The 17208-nt window shown below is 58.4% G+C and overlaps 1 protein-coding gene across 11 annotated transcripts in view; it reads right to left on the bottom strand.

Moving 5' to 3' along the window:
• TCF3 (transcription factor 3) overlaps nucleotides 1-13602 on the bottom strand; it is a 46477-nt gene extending 32875 nt beyond the window's left edge. For 9 of the 11 annotated variants that reach the window (XR_004433962.1, XR_004433963.1, XR_004433964.1 and 6 more), the window contains exons 1-3: nucleotides 13286-13602; nucleotides 11211-11321; nucleotides 7416-7488 (exon numbers count right to left, since the gene is read on the bottom strand). Coding sequence is in view for 6 of the 11 variants with exons in the window: in XM_033197581.1 (XP_033053472.1) it covers nucleotides 7416-7488; nucleotides 11211-11282 (145 nt within the window). In the remaining 5 variants the exon portion in view is untranslated. Of the gene's footprint in view, nucleotides 1-7415; nucleotides 7489-11210; nucleotides 13239-13285 lie in introns of those variants that run through there. The other 2 variants (XR_004433966.1, XM_033197582.1) reach the window with 2 other exon arrangements.
• Nucleotides 13603-17208: the final 3606 nt, after the last annotated feature.

Here is a 17208-nt window from a genome sequence, read left to right as displayed (position 1 = left end):
TGGGGTTTCATCATGTTGGCCAGGATGGTCTCCATCTTTTGACCTTGTGATTCGCCCACCTCGGCCTCCCAAAGCGCTAGGATTACAGGCATGAACCACTGTGCCCAGCCTTCCTTTCTTTCATATTAGAAGTTTTCTTTTTTTTTTTTTTTTTTTGAGACGGAGTCTCGCTCTGTCGCCCAGGCTGGACTGCAGTGGCCGGATGTCAGCTCACTGCAAGCTCCGCCTCCCGGGTTTACGCCATTCTCCTGCCTCAGCCTCCCGAGTAGCTGGGACTACAGGCGCCCGCCACCTCGCCCGGCTGGATTTTTGTATTTTTTAGTAGAGACAGGGTTTCACCGTGTTCGCCAGGATGGTCTCGATCTCCTGACCTCGTGATCCGCCTGTCTCGGCCTCCCAAAGTGCTGGGATTACAGGCTTGAGCCACCGCGCCCGGCCTAGAAGTTTTCTTTGTACCAAATAGGCATACCCAATTTTTATAACAAGGGTGTGATCCTTATTTACAGGGCGTGGCTTTTAAAGTAAAGCAGACAAGTGCTTCTCCCCAGGAATCGTCAGGGACCGTCTCTCGCAGGCCCATCCGGCCTTCCCTCTCCAGAGCAGTGCTCGGTCCTGGGCCAAGGTGTGTGTCCTGAGCAGACTCATGGGGGAGCCGATGTTCACCCAGCCTCAGCTCCACTCTGACCCCTTCACTGATTGGGTCCCCTGCTTCTCACCTGTTCTCACTCCCTTCCTCTGCCAGGGGCTGCACAGGTACGCTTTTCTCCCCCTAACTCCCTCTGCTGCCTACTCCTCACCCTGAGGTGGCGGGAACAGGCCCATGCGAAGGGATCGAGTCTTCCCACCCAGAACTAAAAAGAGCTTCAGGAAGGGCACCCAGGACAGAAAACCATCCATCGGAGGTTCAGCATGATGGCTCCCGCCTGCAGTCCCAGCACTGTGGGAGCCGAGGTAGGAGGAGCGCTTGAGCCCCGGAATTTGAGGCCAGCCTGGGCAACAGACGGAGACCCTGTATCTGCTTAAAAAATATGCCCAGGCGCCTGTAAGTACTTTGGGAGGTCGAGACGGGTGGATCACCTGAGGTTGGATCACCTGAGGTCGGGAGTTCGAGACCAGTGTGACCAACGTGGAGAAACCCTGTCTCTACGAAAAATACAAAAATTAGCCGGGCGTGGTGGCGGATGCCTGTAATCCAGCTACTCGGGAGGCTGAAGCAAGAGAATCACTTGAACCCAGGAGGTGGAGATTGTGGTGAGCCGAGATCGTGCCACTGCACTCCAGCCTGGGCAGTAAGAGCCAAACTCTGTCTCAAAAAAAAATAAGAAAATGAAATGATTAATAAAGTGAAATAAATTAGCTGGGTGCAGTGGCTCACACCTGTAGTCCCAGCTACTCAGGAGGCTGAAGCAAGAGTGGGGATTCAAGACTAGCCTGGGCAATATGGTGAGACCCTGTCTCTTAGGCACAAAAAAAAAGAAAAGAAAAGAGGCCAAGCGCGGTGGCTCACACCTGTCATCCCAGCACTTTGGGAGGCTGAGGTGGGCGGATCACGAAGTCAAGAGATCAAGACCATCCTGGCCAACATGGTGAAACCCCGTCTCTACTAAAAATACAAAAATTAGCCGGGTGTTGTGGCGGCGCCTGTAATCCAGCTACTCGGGAAGCTGAGGCAGGAGAATCATTTGAACCCGGGAGGCGGAGGCTGCAGTGAGCCAAGATTGCACCACTGCCCTCCAGCCCGGGAGACAGAGTGAGACTCCATCTCAAAAAGAAAAAAAAAAAAGGTGATGTAAATTGTACTACTGATGTAGTTAAAAAGTTAATGAGGCGGCCGGGCGCGGTGGCTCACGCCTGTAATCCCAGCACTTTGGGAGGCCAAGGTGGGTGGATCACCAGAGGTCAGGAGTTCGAGACCAGCCTGGCCAACATATGCGGTGAAACCCCGTCTCTACTAAAACTACAAAAAATTAGCCTGGCGTGGTGGCAGGCACCTACAATCCCAGCTACTCGGGAGGTTGAGGCAGGAGAATCGCTTGAACTCGGGAGGCGGAGGTTGCATGAACCGAAATTGCGCCACTGCACTCCAGCCAGGGCAACAAAAGCAAAACTGTCTCAAAAAAAAAAAAAAAAAAAGGTTAATGAAGCATCAATAAAAAGAAAAAAAAAAAAATGATACAGCCAACAGCTTGGGTGGATCTCCAGGGAATTACGCTAACCTAACAGAATCAAAGCTAATCTCAGAAGGTTGCAAACTATAGGATTCCATTTACACAAAATACTCAAAAAGTGAAAAATTGGGCTGGGCACAGTGGCTCACACACGTAATCGCAGCACTCCGGGAGGCTGAGGCGGGAGGATCACTTGAGCTCATGAATTCAAGATCAGCCTGGGGAACAGAGCAAGACCTCATCTATACAACTTTTTTTCCTTCTCCAGACAGGCTCTCCCTCTGTCCCCCAGGCCAGAGTGCAGTGGCGCAATCTCAGCTCACTGCAACCTCCGTCTCCCAGGTTCAAGTGCTTTTCATGCCTTAGCCACCTGAATAGCTGGGATTACAGGCATGCACCACCACGCCCAGCTAATTTTTGTTATTTTTAGTAGAGACGGGGTTTTTGCCATGTTGACTACGCTGGTTTTGAACTCCTGGTCTCATGTGATCCACCCACCCTGGCCTCCCAAAATGCTGGGATGATAGGTGTGAGCCACCACACCCAGTTGAAAAATTTTTTTTTTTTTTTTTTTTTAACAGAGAAAGGGTTTCTCCCGGTTGCCCAGGCTGGTCTTGAACTCCTGGGCTCCGGTGATCCTCCCATCTCTACCTCCCAAAGTGCTGGGATTACTAGTGTGAGCTGCTGACCCAGCCCTCTACAAAATATATACATTTTTTAATTAGTTAGGTGGTCCCAGCTGCTCACAAGGCTGAGGTGGGAGGATCACTTGAGCCCAGAAGTTCAAGGCTACAGTGAGTTATGACTGCACCACTGCACCCCAGTGCCCTCACTGGGTTTTTCTTTTTTTTTTTTTTGAGACGGAGTCTCGCTCTCTCGCCCAGGCTGAAGTGCAGTGGCCGGATCTCAGCTCACTGCAAGCTCCGCCTCCCGGGTTTACGCCATTCTCCTGCCTCAGCCTCCCGAGTAGCTGGGACTACAGGCGCCCACCACCTTGCCTGGCTATTTTTTTGTATTTTTTTTGTAGTAGAGACGGGGTTTCACCGTGTTAGCCAGGATGGTCTCGATCTCCTGACCTCGTGATCCGCCCGTCTCGGCCTCCCAAAGTGCTGGGATGACAGGCTTGAGCCACCGCGCCCAGCCTCACTTTTTTTAAGAGTGAGACCCAGTCTTACAAAAAAAAAAAAATTGTAGAGATGAAGAACAGATTGCTGATTTCTGGGCTTAAGGAAGGTTCATGCCTCAGAACTGCACAGAACTACACACACACGTGCGTGTCAAGCCAGCGGAATCTGACCAGGATCTGTGGACGGCACCCACGTCAGCTTCCTAGGTCTGACGCGGCACCATGGGCGGGTGGGACGGTACCCCGAGGGTGGCTGGGTTGGGGGTGGCCAGACTCCAGGTGGCTGGGCTGCGGGTAGCTGGGTGAGAGGCGAACACTCTGCCACTTCCCGTGAATCCCGAATGACTTCAGAATAAAAAACTGATCAACTTCAAGGACAAGGGCTCAAGGGAGTAAGAGAATTCACCAAACAGCCATTCACATGGCCAGTCCCCTTCCAAAAAGACCACCACCCTCTATTAATCAAATGAGTGGCAGGGGAAAGGCCATGATCTTTGTCACCTATTAAATGAGAAACGCCATGCTGTCACCACGTTGGCCAGGCTGGTCTCAAACTCCTGGCCCCAGGTAATCCTCTCGCCTCTCGCTTCAGCCTCCAGAAGTGCTGGGATTACAGGCATGAGCCACCGCGCCCGACCTCACAAGGGACATCCATGGACCTAGCAATGCCATTCCCAGACACGCGCCCAGAGGAAATAACTCGTGCGCCAGGTTCCTCCAGGGTTTTCTCTCAATCAGAATCCAGAGGTACCGTTCTGTGGATTTTCACTCTGAGCCTGTGTCAAACTTACAATCGCACGGACGGAGAAAGCGACCGGGAAATGAAAACTAGGAAACAACGTTCCTTTGGTCTGTCAATAAGCAATTTCCTGGTGTCTCTCATGGCCCCAGATCCTGTCTTTTTTGGCAGAAGATGAGCTGTCACTCAGGGACCTGTGCCTGAGAGTTTCCAAAAATGGGAGGCGGTGGGCGGGAAAAGGCGTACAAAAATTATTCCCGTTTTAAATGTCTTCCAATCCAGACAACCAGAAAATCTTGGTTTCCTATTCATTCATCTCTAATGCTTTTTTTGTTTTGTTTTTGTTTTGAGACAGGGTCTGGCTCAGTCTCCCAGGCTCCAGCAATCCTCCTGCCTCAGCCTCCCAAGTAGCTGGGCCCACAAGTGCATGCCACCATGCCCAGCTAAGTTTCATATTTTTAGTAGAGATGGGGTTTTGCTGTGTTACCCAGGCTGGTCTCGAACTCCTGAGCTCAAGCGATCCTTCTGCCTTGGTCCCCAAAGTGCTGGGATTATAGGCAGAACCACTGTGTCTGGCCCTTTTCTGCTTGTTTGAATTGGGGTCTCACAATCACCCACGCAGGAGTGCAGTGGCTCAATCACAGCTCACGGCAGCCTCGACCTCCTGGCCTCAAGTGATCCTCTTGCCTTGGCCTCCCAAAGTGCTGGGATTACAGGCGTAAGCCACCTCGCCCAGTACCTAACTCCTCTCTCAACACCAATTTTTACATATTAATAAATATCGAAGAACAGGTAGACCCTTCACAGGGTAAAGCTTCTGTTTAATTAACTTTCAGGGATACCTTTCATTCTCGCCTGGGTTTCTGGTTCTCAAATCTAAAGTTTCTTTTCAAATGTATTTAAGAAAAGCGAAGTGACTTAAAAAGGGTGCTAGAACAGGACGTATGAGGAAGGGGCCAAGGTGGAGAACACGGCTGGGGGACCCCATCAGTGCTTCGGACTCCTGGCGAAGGGCGGGGTCCCTGAAGCCAACTGGGCCCCGCATGGAAGGAAGCTGCACCCACTGTTCCAGGAAGAAGCCAAAGTTTGGGAAGGGATCCCACAGCTCCGGGGCTCCATTCTGCTGATGAGCCCCCAATTCCCCTCTTCCCGGGTCCTTGGAGAGGAAAAGCCGGGAGGGGGCAAATGAGTTACTGCAGCTCCCGGGCCCTGCCGGGATCCCTCCGCCACTCGCACCCACTGACTCGCTGAACCTGACGAGGGAACAGAACAGGTGCCCATTTTGCGAGAGCTTCGCAAGGGCCGCACCTGGGGCCAGCGCCACAGCCTGCAGGGGCCTGGGGGAGTGGAGGCAGTGATGAGGGTGCCACCCACTCAGGCCTTGGGCTCTGCACCCTGCACCACCCCAGGCTCAGGCAGGCGTTAATACACGGACTGAACAGGGAGGGGTCACCCCGCTGTGTCCAGGAGCGGAGGGGTCCCGCGCTGCAGCAGCCACATCACGTCCCTCGAAGGCAAGAAATGCAACATACTGAGCCACACTGGGCCCTCCGAAGCCTCCGCCCTGATGTGTGGGGGCACAGGGCGAGACACTCCCAACCTGCAATATTGGGGCAGGGCCAGAGCACGGGTCGAGACTCTGCGGGAACCACAGGAAATTAATCTGCAAACATTCACAGGGCTCCTGTTGGGACCGGGCTGGGCGTCCAGGCAGAGGCATCCCAGAGGGAGCATTCTCAGGACCAGGCGGTCCACACACCACAGCTCTGGCTACCCCAGCACCAGTTTCACAGCTAGGGGTCTGCGCCACGGCTGAGGGGGTGAGAGAGGACAGGGGATGAGGCAAGACGCCTCCCACCCCACCCTGCTGTAAGCCCAGGCAGAGGCCCAGGAGAATGAGGGTGTACGGCCCCTGGTAGCTGTGCCTCCTCCTCCAGGAAGGCCCCAAGGCCTGACCCTCTGTCTCACACAGGGAAGTGTCAGCATGTCCGGTTCCTGGGGCTGTTTCCGGGGGGCTGGCAGGGTGGTGTCTGGGGATTTCCATGCCTCAGGAGCATATTCCGGCCAGCCCTGAGGCCACTTCCTCAGGCAGAGGGGAAGGCCAGTGTGAGGCAGTGGGGGCAGCAAAGCGATGTCTCTCCGTGTGGGGGTGCAGGTGCCTAAGTACAGACCCCCCCTTGCCCACCGCTCAAAACCCCAAGACTCCAACCAGGGTCCATCCCCAGGTGATTCTGGAGGCAACTGCAAGATGGCACTTTCTCCCCAGATCCCAGAGGCAGGAAAGACACAGTTTCAGAGGCCCCCATCCCGAGGCCCCCACTCCCCGGAAAGATGCTGATGTCCACAAAGAGACCCGTGGCTCTGAAGCAGCATCGGGGACACCGGCCCCCAATCTCCCCCACCAAATCCTGTCGACAGCCAGCCTGGGCCACCCAAATGCACATCAGACTAGACCCTCTCTCCATTCACAACCATCCAGGGCTCCCTGCCGCACCTGCAATGAACACAGCGCCTCCCACCCCACCCCACCGGCCGGTCCCACCACTGAGTGTCTGAATGGGCTGTTCCCTCTGCCTGGCTAACTCTTCCCTTCATCCTCCCACAGCCCCTTCCTCTCACCCTCAGGACACCCACTCTACGGAGACCTTCCCTGGGGGCCCCACTTTGGGGCAGCCTGGCCCTCTCTGGGTGTGCTGTGAAGCCCGGCACACGCTCCAGATGGTGATGCGCAGGCCGCCCCCCAGACCCTACGTCTCCCCTATCTGTCCCGCCCACTGCCATGTCATCGGCGAGGGCGACCCGCTCATCCAGGTCAGCCTGGCATGTTTCTGCTTTGAGCACTCAAAGCCCCAGGTCCCAGGAACTGCCCTTCAGTCCTAGGCAAACCACAATGGCCGGTCACCCTGGTGCCGGACCCTGCATACAGCGAGCGCCTAATACATGCTTAAATGAAAGCAGTCGAGGCTCACGAGGTGGGTGGGATCCAGTGAGAGCCGGGATCCCGCACCACGCCCCTCCAGAGCCTGTTTTCCTTGTGGATTGACTGGAGACACGGAGGCTCGAGATCCCCATCCACACACAGGCCCAGCTCCCACCCTGGTCCTGAGAGGAAGGCCCACCCCGCCCCTAGACCCAGGCTCCAGGCGCCGGACGGACAAGGGGACGAAGGGCTCGGGCTCCCAAGGCAGGTCACACAGGCAAGGGCAGCTGATTTTGGGGGTCCTCAGGCTCGCTGCCTGACCTGGCCTCTGTGGCCCCTTCCCTCCTTTGCTGCACCATCTGCCTCTTTTGCTGCCCCCAGCCTCCCTCGCCCCATGCACTGTCTTCAACAGACCCTCAATCTCCTCACTCCACGAGCGCCGGCAGGAAGGCGGGATCCTACCTGAACCTCCGAACTGCGCCCCGGCCAGGGAGGCGGGCCGGCCCTTCCCGTTGGTGACAGGCAGCGGGAACATCTGCAGGGAGGGGAGGGGAGAGGTGAGTGGGGCGGGCAGCAAATCAAACCCTACAGTCCTGGGCTCGAACCCAGGCAGCGAGCAGAGCTGGGGACGTCCAGGGACCTGAGACTGGGCTCCATCTAGGTCCGGCCTGTCCCGCTGTGCCCTCAAGCAACACTGCACTCCGGACACCCACGCCCAGAATGAGAAGACTCCGGACGATGACCCCACTGCGCCGCCAGGCACAGAGTCCCCGCCACTGAGAACTCGCTGTTCCCCCTGCGTTCGCTCTGGGGGGAGGGGTATCCTATTTAGGCAAAGGATGCAACTTATCGGCTCTTGACAGTCATACAATGTTGTCTTTACCTTTCAGCTCTGAAAACTAACAGGTCTACACTCAACAGGGAGACACGTGGAGAGTCCCCTGATGCCTGAGCCCTGGCTGACTCCACGTTTCAGGTGTATGCACTGGCCCTGCATGGCAGGCCCTGGAGCAGGGGTGGCGCCCACTGTCCCCTACCAGGGCTGGGTATGGGTTTGCTTGCCAAAGGGGAGGCCGAGGCTCAGACAGGCAGCAGGTGGAGAAAGACATGGAACGGCGCGCGGGGCCCGGCAGGAAGCTGGAGGGGCTGGGGGGAGGCTGCGCCCCACCACTGATCCAGCTCCTGGGTGCCAGGGGTGTGGGACTGCCACCCCCCTCCTGCCCGGCTCACCCGTACCCAGGGCACTAAGTCCCTAAAGATTAACTGGCTCAGCAGCATTAACCGGAAAAGCCAACAGCAACAAACCCTTTTGCCACAGAAAAAAACACAAGCCTCCGCCCTGCCCCAAGGGGCTGCGTTTTAAAGCTCCCACTGGGGTTCAAGTGATGAAAGTGGCTGGAATCAGGGCCAGGCGGTTTTTGAGGAGCGGCCAAGATCCCCAACACCTTCCCCAGGCAGCCAGGAGGCGAAGGCACGGCGCCTGTGGCCACGATCCACCGGTCCAAAGGGGACGCAGGAGGCAGGGTTCTGTCCCCCACTCCCTGGTCCTACAGAAGGGGAAACGGAGGCCACATTCTCACCTGGCCCTGGAGAGGAAGAACAGCCTTGTGGATAGGAGTGGTGCCCGGCTGCAGGCAGTGTTCGCCCAGGACCGCACCCCCTGCCGCAGGCTCGGGTGTGCCCAGCCGCCCCAGGACCCTGGTTTCCAAGGGCCACCCTCCCATTTGGGAAACAGAGGCCTGCTGTGGGGGACGGGTAGGCCTGGGCGAGCCCATGGAAGGAGCTGCAGCCAACTGCGTCTTCACCTGCCTCGTCCCCCACGACACCAGCGCTGCACCAATGTGCCATGGGCCACGGGGTACTGGGCCGTGTCCTCTGGGCTCCGCTGACCTCGTGAGCAGCCCAAAACAGCCCCTGCACGCCTTGGAGCCTCGGTTTCCTCTTCTGAGAAATGGACTCAGGGCTCTGGCTGCGTGGGACATGGTAAAACCCAAACTCCCATGGGAGTCCTGCACGCGGCAGGGTCTGGGGAGCTGGTTTCCAACAGCCTTGGTCCCAGGGACTCGCTCCCCATTCATCCCAGAAGCCCCTGACTCAGGCCCAGGGACTGCCTGGGACCCAGGCAGGGCACGTCAGCCCAGGCCAGCACCGGCAGGTCCTTCGTTCCCGACAAAGCCAGCCTGCGCTGGGGCAGGACGAAGGCGCGCTGGGAACAGCCTGGGTTAACGTTCTCCCGCAAGAACGAGACCTGAGTCCCCTTTTCTCTCGTTTTATGCGAATCTGGTCCAGGGAAGGGCTTCCCCTCAGGACTGAGTTTCTGGGACGGGGGCAGAGGGCAGGTATGCAGGAACAGAGCAGGGCTGCGGGCAGCCATGGGGGCCGCCTCTGCCTCCCTGTCCCAGCCAGGCAGGTGAAACTCCAGCTCTGGGTAAAGCCAGAGGGGGGACGCCCAGAGAGGACGGGCACCTCGCTGCTCCCAGCCTGTTCCCTCATCTGGGAACACGACTGCTGGCTCCAACCTGGGACTGGCAGATGTGCTGAGTGGCTGGAGGTGAGGAGCCAGGTCCTGGGGCTGAACCTGTGCCCCCTCCCCCAAAACGCCGCCGTTCTGTTCCAGCCCAGCGGTCTGTGACTTGTCAGTTTAACAAAAAACAACCCAACTGCACTTCGGGTTACTCAGCCAGGAAGGCAAAAATAAAACGCGGCTTAAAAATACCAGCATGGCCCTTCCGCAGCCTTGGCCCCTCCGGCCTCTGGGCTGTTTTTTTCCACAGGGTGGCCGCTGTTGTTTCAGTTTGGGGACTTTTGTTTTTGACAGACCTCAGGGGCCTGCGCCTCACAAGGGGGAGGGTTAAATTCAGACTGAAAGTGCCCTCCCCCAACCTGTTTCAACCCCAAACGCTGCTACTGGGCACGGGGTAGCGGGAGCAGGATGTAAGGACCTCTGTGGACAGGCCAGAAGAAACAAACCAAGGCCCCTGGGCTTCTCCAGGAACCACAACACGTGGCCCCACTGCGCCGGCAGGTACACCGAGGCCCCAGGCCTTCACAGCACCTGGCACCCCAGGGCGCTCCGGCATTCCAGCCTCACTGCACCTGCCTGAGCCCTGTGACTTCTGAGGACCAGCACCCTCTGAGCCTCCATCCACCCAGCTGGAAAATGGGCCTTTCAGGGACAGACCCAACAACCTGAGACTCCGAGGGAGCCGCCCCGCCCTCCCCACCGGGCCTGCCTGCTCCGAGGTGATAACCGTGACAGGCACAATGGTGGCCCTGCTGTCTGCTGAGTGGCCCACGAATTCCCACTCAATCCTAAACCGGCCTCCTCCTGGCCCAAGCTCGGCTCCTGGCATCTTAACTTCAGCACCCACACGTGACTAATTAAACACACAGTTGGTTTCATGCCCGTGTCCTCTGCCCACTAGGACAGTCCTGTGTGGGGCAGGTGGTGCCCACCCTGTTCATGGAGAGTTGTCTGCTCAGTACTGGGCACCCCCTCCTTTTTTTCCTTGAGAAGAGGTCTTTATCGCCCAGGAGGAAGAGCAGTGGCGCCATCATAGCTCACTGCAGCCTCCACCTCCAGGGCTCAAGTGATCCTCCTTGCCTCAGCCTCCCGAGTAGCTGGGACCACAGGCATATACCACCTCTCCTAGCTAATTTTTTGAGTTTTGTTTTTGCTTTGTTTTGTTTATTTGAGAAATGGGGTCTCACTATGTTGCCTGGGCTGGACTTGGAACTCCTGGCCTCAAGCGATCCTCCCGCCTCAGCCTCCCAAAGTGCTGGAATGACAGGTGGGAATCACTGTGCCCAGCCCCCTCCCAATTATTGAAGCAAGGTCTCCAGAGTCTCACTGTCATCCGGGCTGGAGCGCAGTGACCTTTCACTTAACTTTTAATTTTTGTATCTACAATGGAGGAAGCGACCCTGATCAGGTCCATTTTACAGATCAGAAGATCAAGGCCGAAGTTGGCTTACCCAGCCAAGCTGGGGACCCAGGACCACGCCCCTGAGGCCTCAGTTTCCCCATTTGTACAGTAGTGGACTGTAGCATGCTGCGTCCGGCTGGGATCCCCATGGTGCACCGTGCAAGGACAGCCTCCTGCCAGAGCAACGCACACCCCCAGCCCCACCGGCGCCTCCCATCCAAACAGCTGAGGCTCCATTGCTGACGTATTCAGCAAACACTCTCCCTTGAAAACCTTCCCGTGAACTGTGGGGCAAAGGGGTGTCGGGGGCTGGGCGGGGGTCCTGGCTCACCATGCTGAAGTCCAGGAGGTCACTGAGCTCCTTGTCTGTGCCCACAGGCGCCATCCTCTGCGGCTGGTTCATTCTCCTGGGGCCAGGGCGGGCACCTCAGGCCTGGAAACCCTGCATGGTGGACGTGGGGACAGATGGACAGGGAGAAACCGGAGGAGAAAAGAGGTGTGAGTGGCCAAAACACAGAGTGGGGAAGCCGCCTGAAAAACCCTCCACTGCCCTGGGGTCTGAGTTCCAGCGGAGCCCTGAGAGCAGGGGCAGGGAACATGGAATTCCAGAGTCTGGGTCCCTGTGGAGCCCTCCCCAGAGGCCACCGGGAGTCTGAAAAATGGGGGGAGCGTGTGCAAATATAAACTCCCTAACTCCCCCAGAGACCACCAGGGCATCAAGTTGCCAAGTTTAAACTGCACACAGGGCAGCCAGAACCTCTCCTTTCCCCACGTCTCTCATTTCCAACCACCCCCGGGTTTCCTCTGAGGCCCCCCTACTCCCCTGGGAAGAGGAGGAACAGCCCCGCCCTACCCCACTCTGAGGGAAATTTGGTGATCCCCCCCCACAGATGTCACAGTCCGTTGAAGACCAGGTCGCCCCCAAATTCGACATGAAGGAAATCCACAAATCAGAAAACCACGAAACTCTTTTATAAGCTTCACAACTTAAAGTGGGGGGGGGCGCACTCTATGCAAGGACCAGTAAAGCTTCCCTCCACCCTCAATCTCCCTCCCCTTAAAAAACCCTAACAGTATTCAGAAAAGGAAAAAAAACAACCCTAGGTTGCTTTACTGTCACGATGTATCCGGGAATTATTTTTAAGCAAAACTTTGACAACATCCCTCGCCCGCCCTCCCTGAGCGGGGAGAGGGTCCTAAGAGCAGGGTGCCCCCGATATTCTAGAATGGCGGATGGGGGATCCACCTGCCAGGACCCATTCCACCCCCAGAAAAAGGTACAGAGAAAAATCTCCGTCCCAAAGAAATGCACTCCAGGCCCCTCCAGTCTCGACTTTCCCCAGGGGTCCCCAGGTGGGGACGGGGGCAGCCCGGGAGATACCTCCGAGGCTGGGGGTGGGGAGGGGCCTCCGAGGTCGAGGGAGACCCAACTTAAGCAGCAGAGAAATCCCCTCTTTGTCTGCCAACTGGAGGCCGGGTGTGAAGCGGGCGCCCCAGCGCAGCCCCTCCCCCGCTCAGTTTTTTTCTTTCTTGGAGGGCGTGTGAAACTGACTTTTTTTGAGGACTACGAAACCGCACTTTTTCGTGGGGTAGTTGAAACCGATTTTAAGACAGAGTTAGTTGGGGGGGGATGGCGAGCTGAAATGGCCATTCTAGGGAAGCTGGAAGACTTCTGGGGCGTCCCAAGGACTTTGAGAGACTTGGAGGATGTTTGAAGCCACTTTGCGCGACGCCGAAGGGGGGAGCCCTGAAACGCCTTTTTCCCCGGGGGGAGGACGGCCCGGGAAGCCGGATCCCCTCCCCCCCGCAGCCGGTGCAGGCGGCGCGACCCGGGAGCCTTTGAAGCTCGCAGCGCGGCCGCCGCCTCGCCCCGCATTAACGCGGAGCAGATGTTCCCCGCGCGCCCCCCCCCCGGCCCGCCCGGCCCCGACCAGCGCTTGCAGCGCGCGGCACCTTCCCCGCGCAGACAAAAGGACGCCCCTCCCGCGCGCTCCCCCCTCCAAACTCCGGCGCCCGGGCCGGGTCCCCCTCTACTCGAAAAAGGGGGCGCCCCGGGGTCCCCGTGCGCCCGGGTGGGGGGGGCGGTCCTCGCGCCCAAGTTGCACAGCCCGTCCGGCGCCCCCCGCACCCCCGCCCGGGGCTGCGCAAAGTTTCCCGAAGTGCCCGGCCCGACGGGGGCGGCGCGGGCCTGGCGAGCTCCGGGCCCCTCCACGTCGCCGCCCCCCCGGCGCCGCGCGAAGTTGGAGAACAATGACTCCCGGGCCGCGGGGCGCCCCCCGAGGCTGCCCCCGCTCCGACTTCCTCCGCGACCCCCAAAAACGCGCGCGAGGCGGGCCGGGGTCCCCTGGGCACAAAGCGCGGGGGTCCCAGGCGAGCCCCGCGCCCCCCGCCCCCCGCTGGGCTCACCTGCTGGGCGAGGCCGGGCACGCGGCGCGTGGGGGGCGGTGGCATGAAGCGGGGCCCCCCCGGACAAAGGGGCGTCGCGGCCGGGCCCCCGAGGGTCGCGCGTGGGCGGCGGCGGCGGCGCGCGTGGCCCGGGCCCCTCCCACCCCGCGTGGCCCGTCCCGCGGGGCCCGTGCGCGCGGCCGGCCGGGGCGCCCCTGGGGCAGCGGCGTGCGCGGTGCCCGCGGTGCCCGCCGCCGCGTCGGCTCCGGCCCGCTACGCCCGCAGCCGCCGCCGCTGCCTCATCTTCCTGCGGCGGGAGACATGTTCCGCCCCCCGCCCCACGCCGCCCCGCCCCGCCCCGCGCCGGCCCCGCCTCCGCCCCGCCCCCGCGTGCCCCGCCCGGCGGCCCACGCGGATCCCTCCGCCATCTCCGGGCGGCTCGGGCCCGAACGCCGCAGCTCGGCCTCCCGAGCACCCTCGTAAGGACCCCGAATCCCCGCGAGGTCCAGAGCCTGGGAGTGGGAACGCGCAGAGGGGGCGGTCGGGCCACGACGCAGGTAGAAAACACGAACTATCCCCCTCCGCGGAAGCACACACGAGCTGTGCGCTTAGTCCAAGACGCAAGCGAGTAAGGCCCGTGAGATTGAAAGATAAGACAGAACAGTCTGGCCAATCGAAAGGCGTGAATATCTGATGGGCGGGGATCCTAGCCATTCGTGGTGAGTCCCCGCCTCGTTTCTTTTAGGCCCCGCCCCGCGACAGAGGCGGGACTCTGCGAGCGAGAGGCCGCGAGAAGCGGCGGGGGTGGGTCCTGGAGTTTTGTTCTCAGGTTGGCGTGGCCGGCCGCGCGGCCCCTTCTGCTTGGTTGTATTTGCGTTGATCGGGCCGACCCTGCGTGCCGAGTGGTGCGAGCGGGTACTCCGGACCCGAGGGGGCCAAGTCGGACCCATTTTCCTGGCGGGAAAACCGAGGCTCGCTCCAGCTCTGGGTCAGAGATCCCCACGGGGAGCCTCAGTGGTGCCTTTGCCGACCTAAGTCGCCGTCTCGGCATCTGTGAATTTGGACCTGACTTTGGACAGAACTCAGGCCAGATCTGGCTTCCTGATTCTTCGTAGTCCGTGTCTACATCTTAGCAAAAAGTGACCCCGCCTAGGGCAAGGCGCGGTGGCTCCTGCCTGTGATCCCAGCGCTTTGGGAGGCCGAGGCGGGAAGATCGCTTGAGACCAGGAGTTCGAGAATAGCCTGAACAACATAGTGAAACCCTCCCCCCACACCCGTCTCCAAAAAGTTTTTGAATAATTTAAAATAATAATTTAAAATGTTGACCGGACGCGGTGGCCCACTCTTGTATTCCCAGTACTTTGGGAGGCCAAGGCGGGCAGATCACCTGAGGTCAGGAGTTCAAGACCACTCCGGCCAACACGGTGAAACCCCGTCTCTACTAAAAATACAAAAATTAGCCGGGCATGGTGGCAGGTGCCTGTAGTCCCAGCTACTCGGGAGGCTGAGGCAGGAGAATCGCTTGAACCTGGAAGGTGGAGGTTGCAATGAGCGAGATGGCGCCATTGTACTCCAGCCTGGGCAATAAGAACAAAACTCCGTCTCTAAAAAATAAATAAGTAAAATAAAACAAAAATACAAAAATTAGCTGGGCGTGGTGGCATACACCTATAATCTCAGCTACTTGGGAGGCTGAGGCAGGAGGCGGAGGTTGCAGTGAGTGGAGATCGTAGCACTGCACTCGAGGGTGGGCGACAGAACGAGGCTCTGTCTCAAAAAATAAACAACTAAACAAATAAATGAAAATAACACAATTGGCCGGGCGCGGTGGCTCAAGCCTGTAATCCCAGCACTTTGGGAGGCCGAGACGGGCGGATCACGAAGTCAGAAGATCGAGACCATCCTGGCTAACACGGTGAAACCCCGTCTCTACTAAAAAAATACAAAAAACTAGCCGGGCGAGTTGGCGGGCGCCTGTAGTCCCAGCTACTCAGGAGGCTGAGGCAGGAGAATGGCGTAAACCCGGGAGGCGGAGCTTGCAGTGAGCTGAGATCACACCACTGCACCCCAGCCTGGGCGACAGAGCGAGACTCCGTCTCAAAAAAAAAAAAAAAAGAAAAAAGAAAATAACACAATCTCTGGACTCCCTGGGGCCCCAAAGGGAAATACTCCACTTCCAACCTGGGAAGATGTCACTACCTCGCTGGCCCGCTTGGCTCCAGCCATCCCGCCCTCTGGATGGTCCAGAACCTGCTAAGCTCATCCCCACCCTGGGCTTCTACATTTGCTGTGCCCTCTACCTGGGAGGCTATTCCCACCCCTGTCTGGAGCCCCTAAGTCATCACAGTTCAATGCCGCTCCTAGGCCAGGCCAGCAGGGAGGCAGGGCCACAGGGGCCCCCCACCAAAGCCACAAACCCCTCCTGCTATACACCTGGGCTGTCCACAGTCTGACCCTCCGTGCTCAGAGAGTTCCCCACATGCTGCAGGTCTGGGGAGAGGGCTGTGGGTCACGGGGTCTGTGCTGCAATCCCTCATCCCTCTCCACCTCACTCTGACCTCAGGCAAGTTCATGCTACTCTCCGGGCCTCAGTTTCCCCATCTGGACAGTGGAACGGGGGACGTTTGGCACAGAGTAGGTGCTCACAGCTGATGCCTGCATTCCTCAGCCACCCCACTGAGAGACCTCTCCAGAGTGAGGGTCTCCAAGCAGCTCCGATCCCACTCCAGTCTCTTCAGCCCTCGGCCCTCCCTTGTGGCCCAGCCCTGATCCCATGAGTCTGAGGGTGTCTGTGGCCGGGTCTGGCTCTCCCCATTCCAGTGTAGGGGGTTCTTGAAGGCTGGGCTGGAGCCTCACGCAATGTGGGCCACTCCCCACTCACATTCCGGGTCCAAGCCATAGTGTGGGAGCCAGAGTCCCCCCAAGGAGTCCTTTAGTTTCACCCATGGAAGGGAAGCAACCAATTTCATTATTATTATTATTACTACTATTATTATTATTATTTTGAGAAAGTCTCTGTCGCTCAGGCTGGAGTGCAATGGTAAGATCACAGCTAGGCCGGGCGCGGTGGCTCAAGCCTGTAATCCCAGCACTTTGGGAGGCCGAGACGGGCAGATCACGAGGTCAGGAGATCGAGACCATCCTGGCTAACACGGTGAAACCCCGTCTCTACTAAAAATACAAAAAACTAGCCGGGCGAGGTGGCGGCGCCTGTAGTCCCAGCTACTCGGGAGGCTGAGGCAGGAGAGTGGCGTGAACCCGGGAGGCGGAACTTGCAGTGAGCTGAGATCTGGCCACTCTGCACTCCAGCCTGGGTGACAGAGCGAGACTCCGTCTCAAAAAAAAAAAAAAAAAAATCACAGCTCACTGCAGCCTTGACCTCCTGGACTCAAACGATCCTCCTGCCTCAGTTTCCCAAGTAGCTGGGACCACAGGCACTCACCACCACACCCAGCTAATTTTGTATTTTTTTTTTTTTTTTTTTTTGAGACGGAGTCTTGCTCTGCCACCCAGGCTGGAGTGCAGTGGCTGGATCTCAGCTCACTGCAAGCTCCGCCTCCTGGGTTTACGCCATTCTCCTGCCTCAGCCTCCCGAGTAGCTGGGACTACAGGCGCCCGCCTCATTGCCCGGCTAGTTTTTTGTATTTTTTTTAAGTAGAGACGGGGTTTCACCGTATTAGCCAGGATGGTCTCGATCTCCTGACCTCGTGATCCACCCGTCTCTGCCTCCCAAAGTGCTGGGATTACAGGCTTGAGCCACCGTGCCCGGCCCCAATTTTGTATTTTTTATAGAGACGGGGTTCTCCCTATAGTTGCCCAGGCTAGTCTTGAACTCCTAGACACAAGTGATCCTCCCGCCTCGGCCTCCCAGAGTTCTGGGATTATAGGCTTGTGCCACCGCGCCAGGCAGGACTATTCAATTATTGGCCTCTGACAGTGTACGG

This window comes from Trachypithecus francoisi, unplaced genomic scaffold, assembly GCF_009764315.1.
Source record: "Trachypithecus francoisi isolate TF-2019V2 unplaced genomic scaffold, Tfra_2.0 Lachesis_group5, whole genome shotgun sequence".
NCBI classification, from domain to species: domain Eukaryota; kingdom Metazoa; phylum Chordata; class Mammalia; order Primates; family Cercopithecidae; genus Trachypithecus; species Trachypithecus francoisi.
This window is presented reverse-complemented; position numbering and strand designations above follow the sequence as displayed.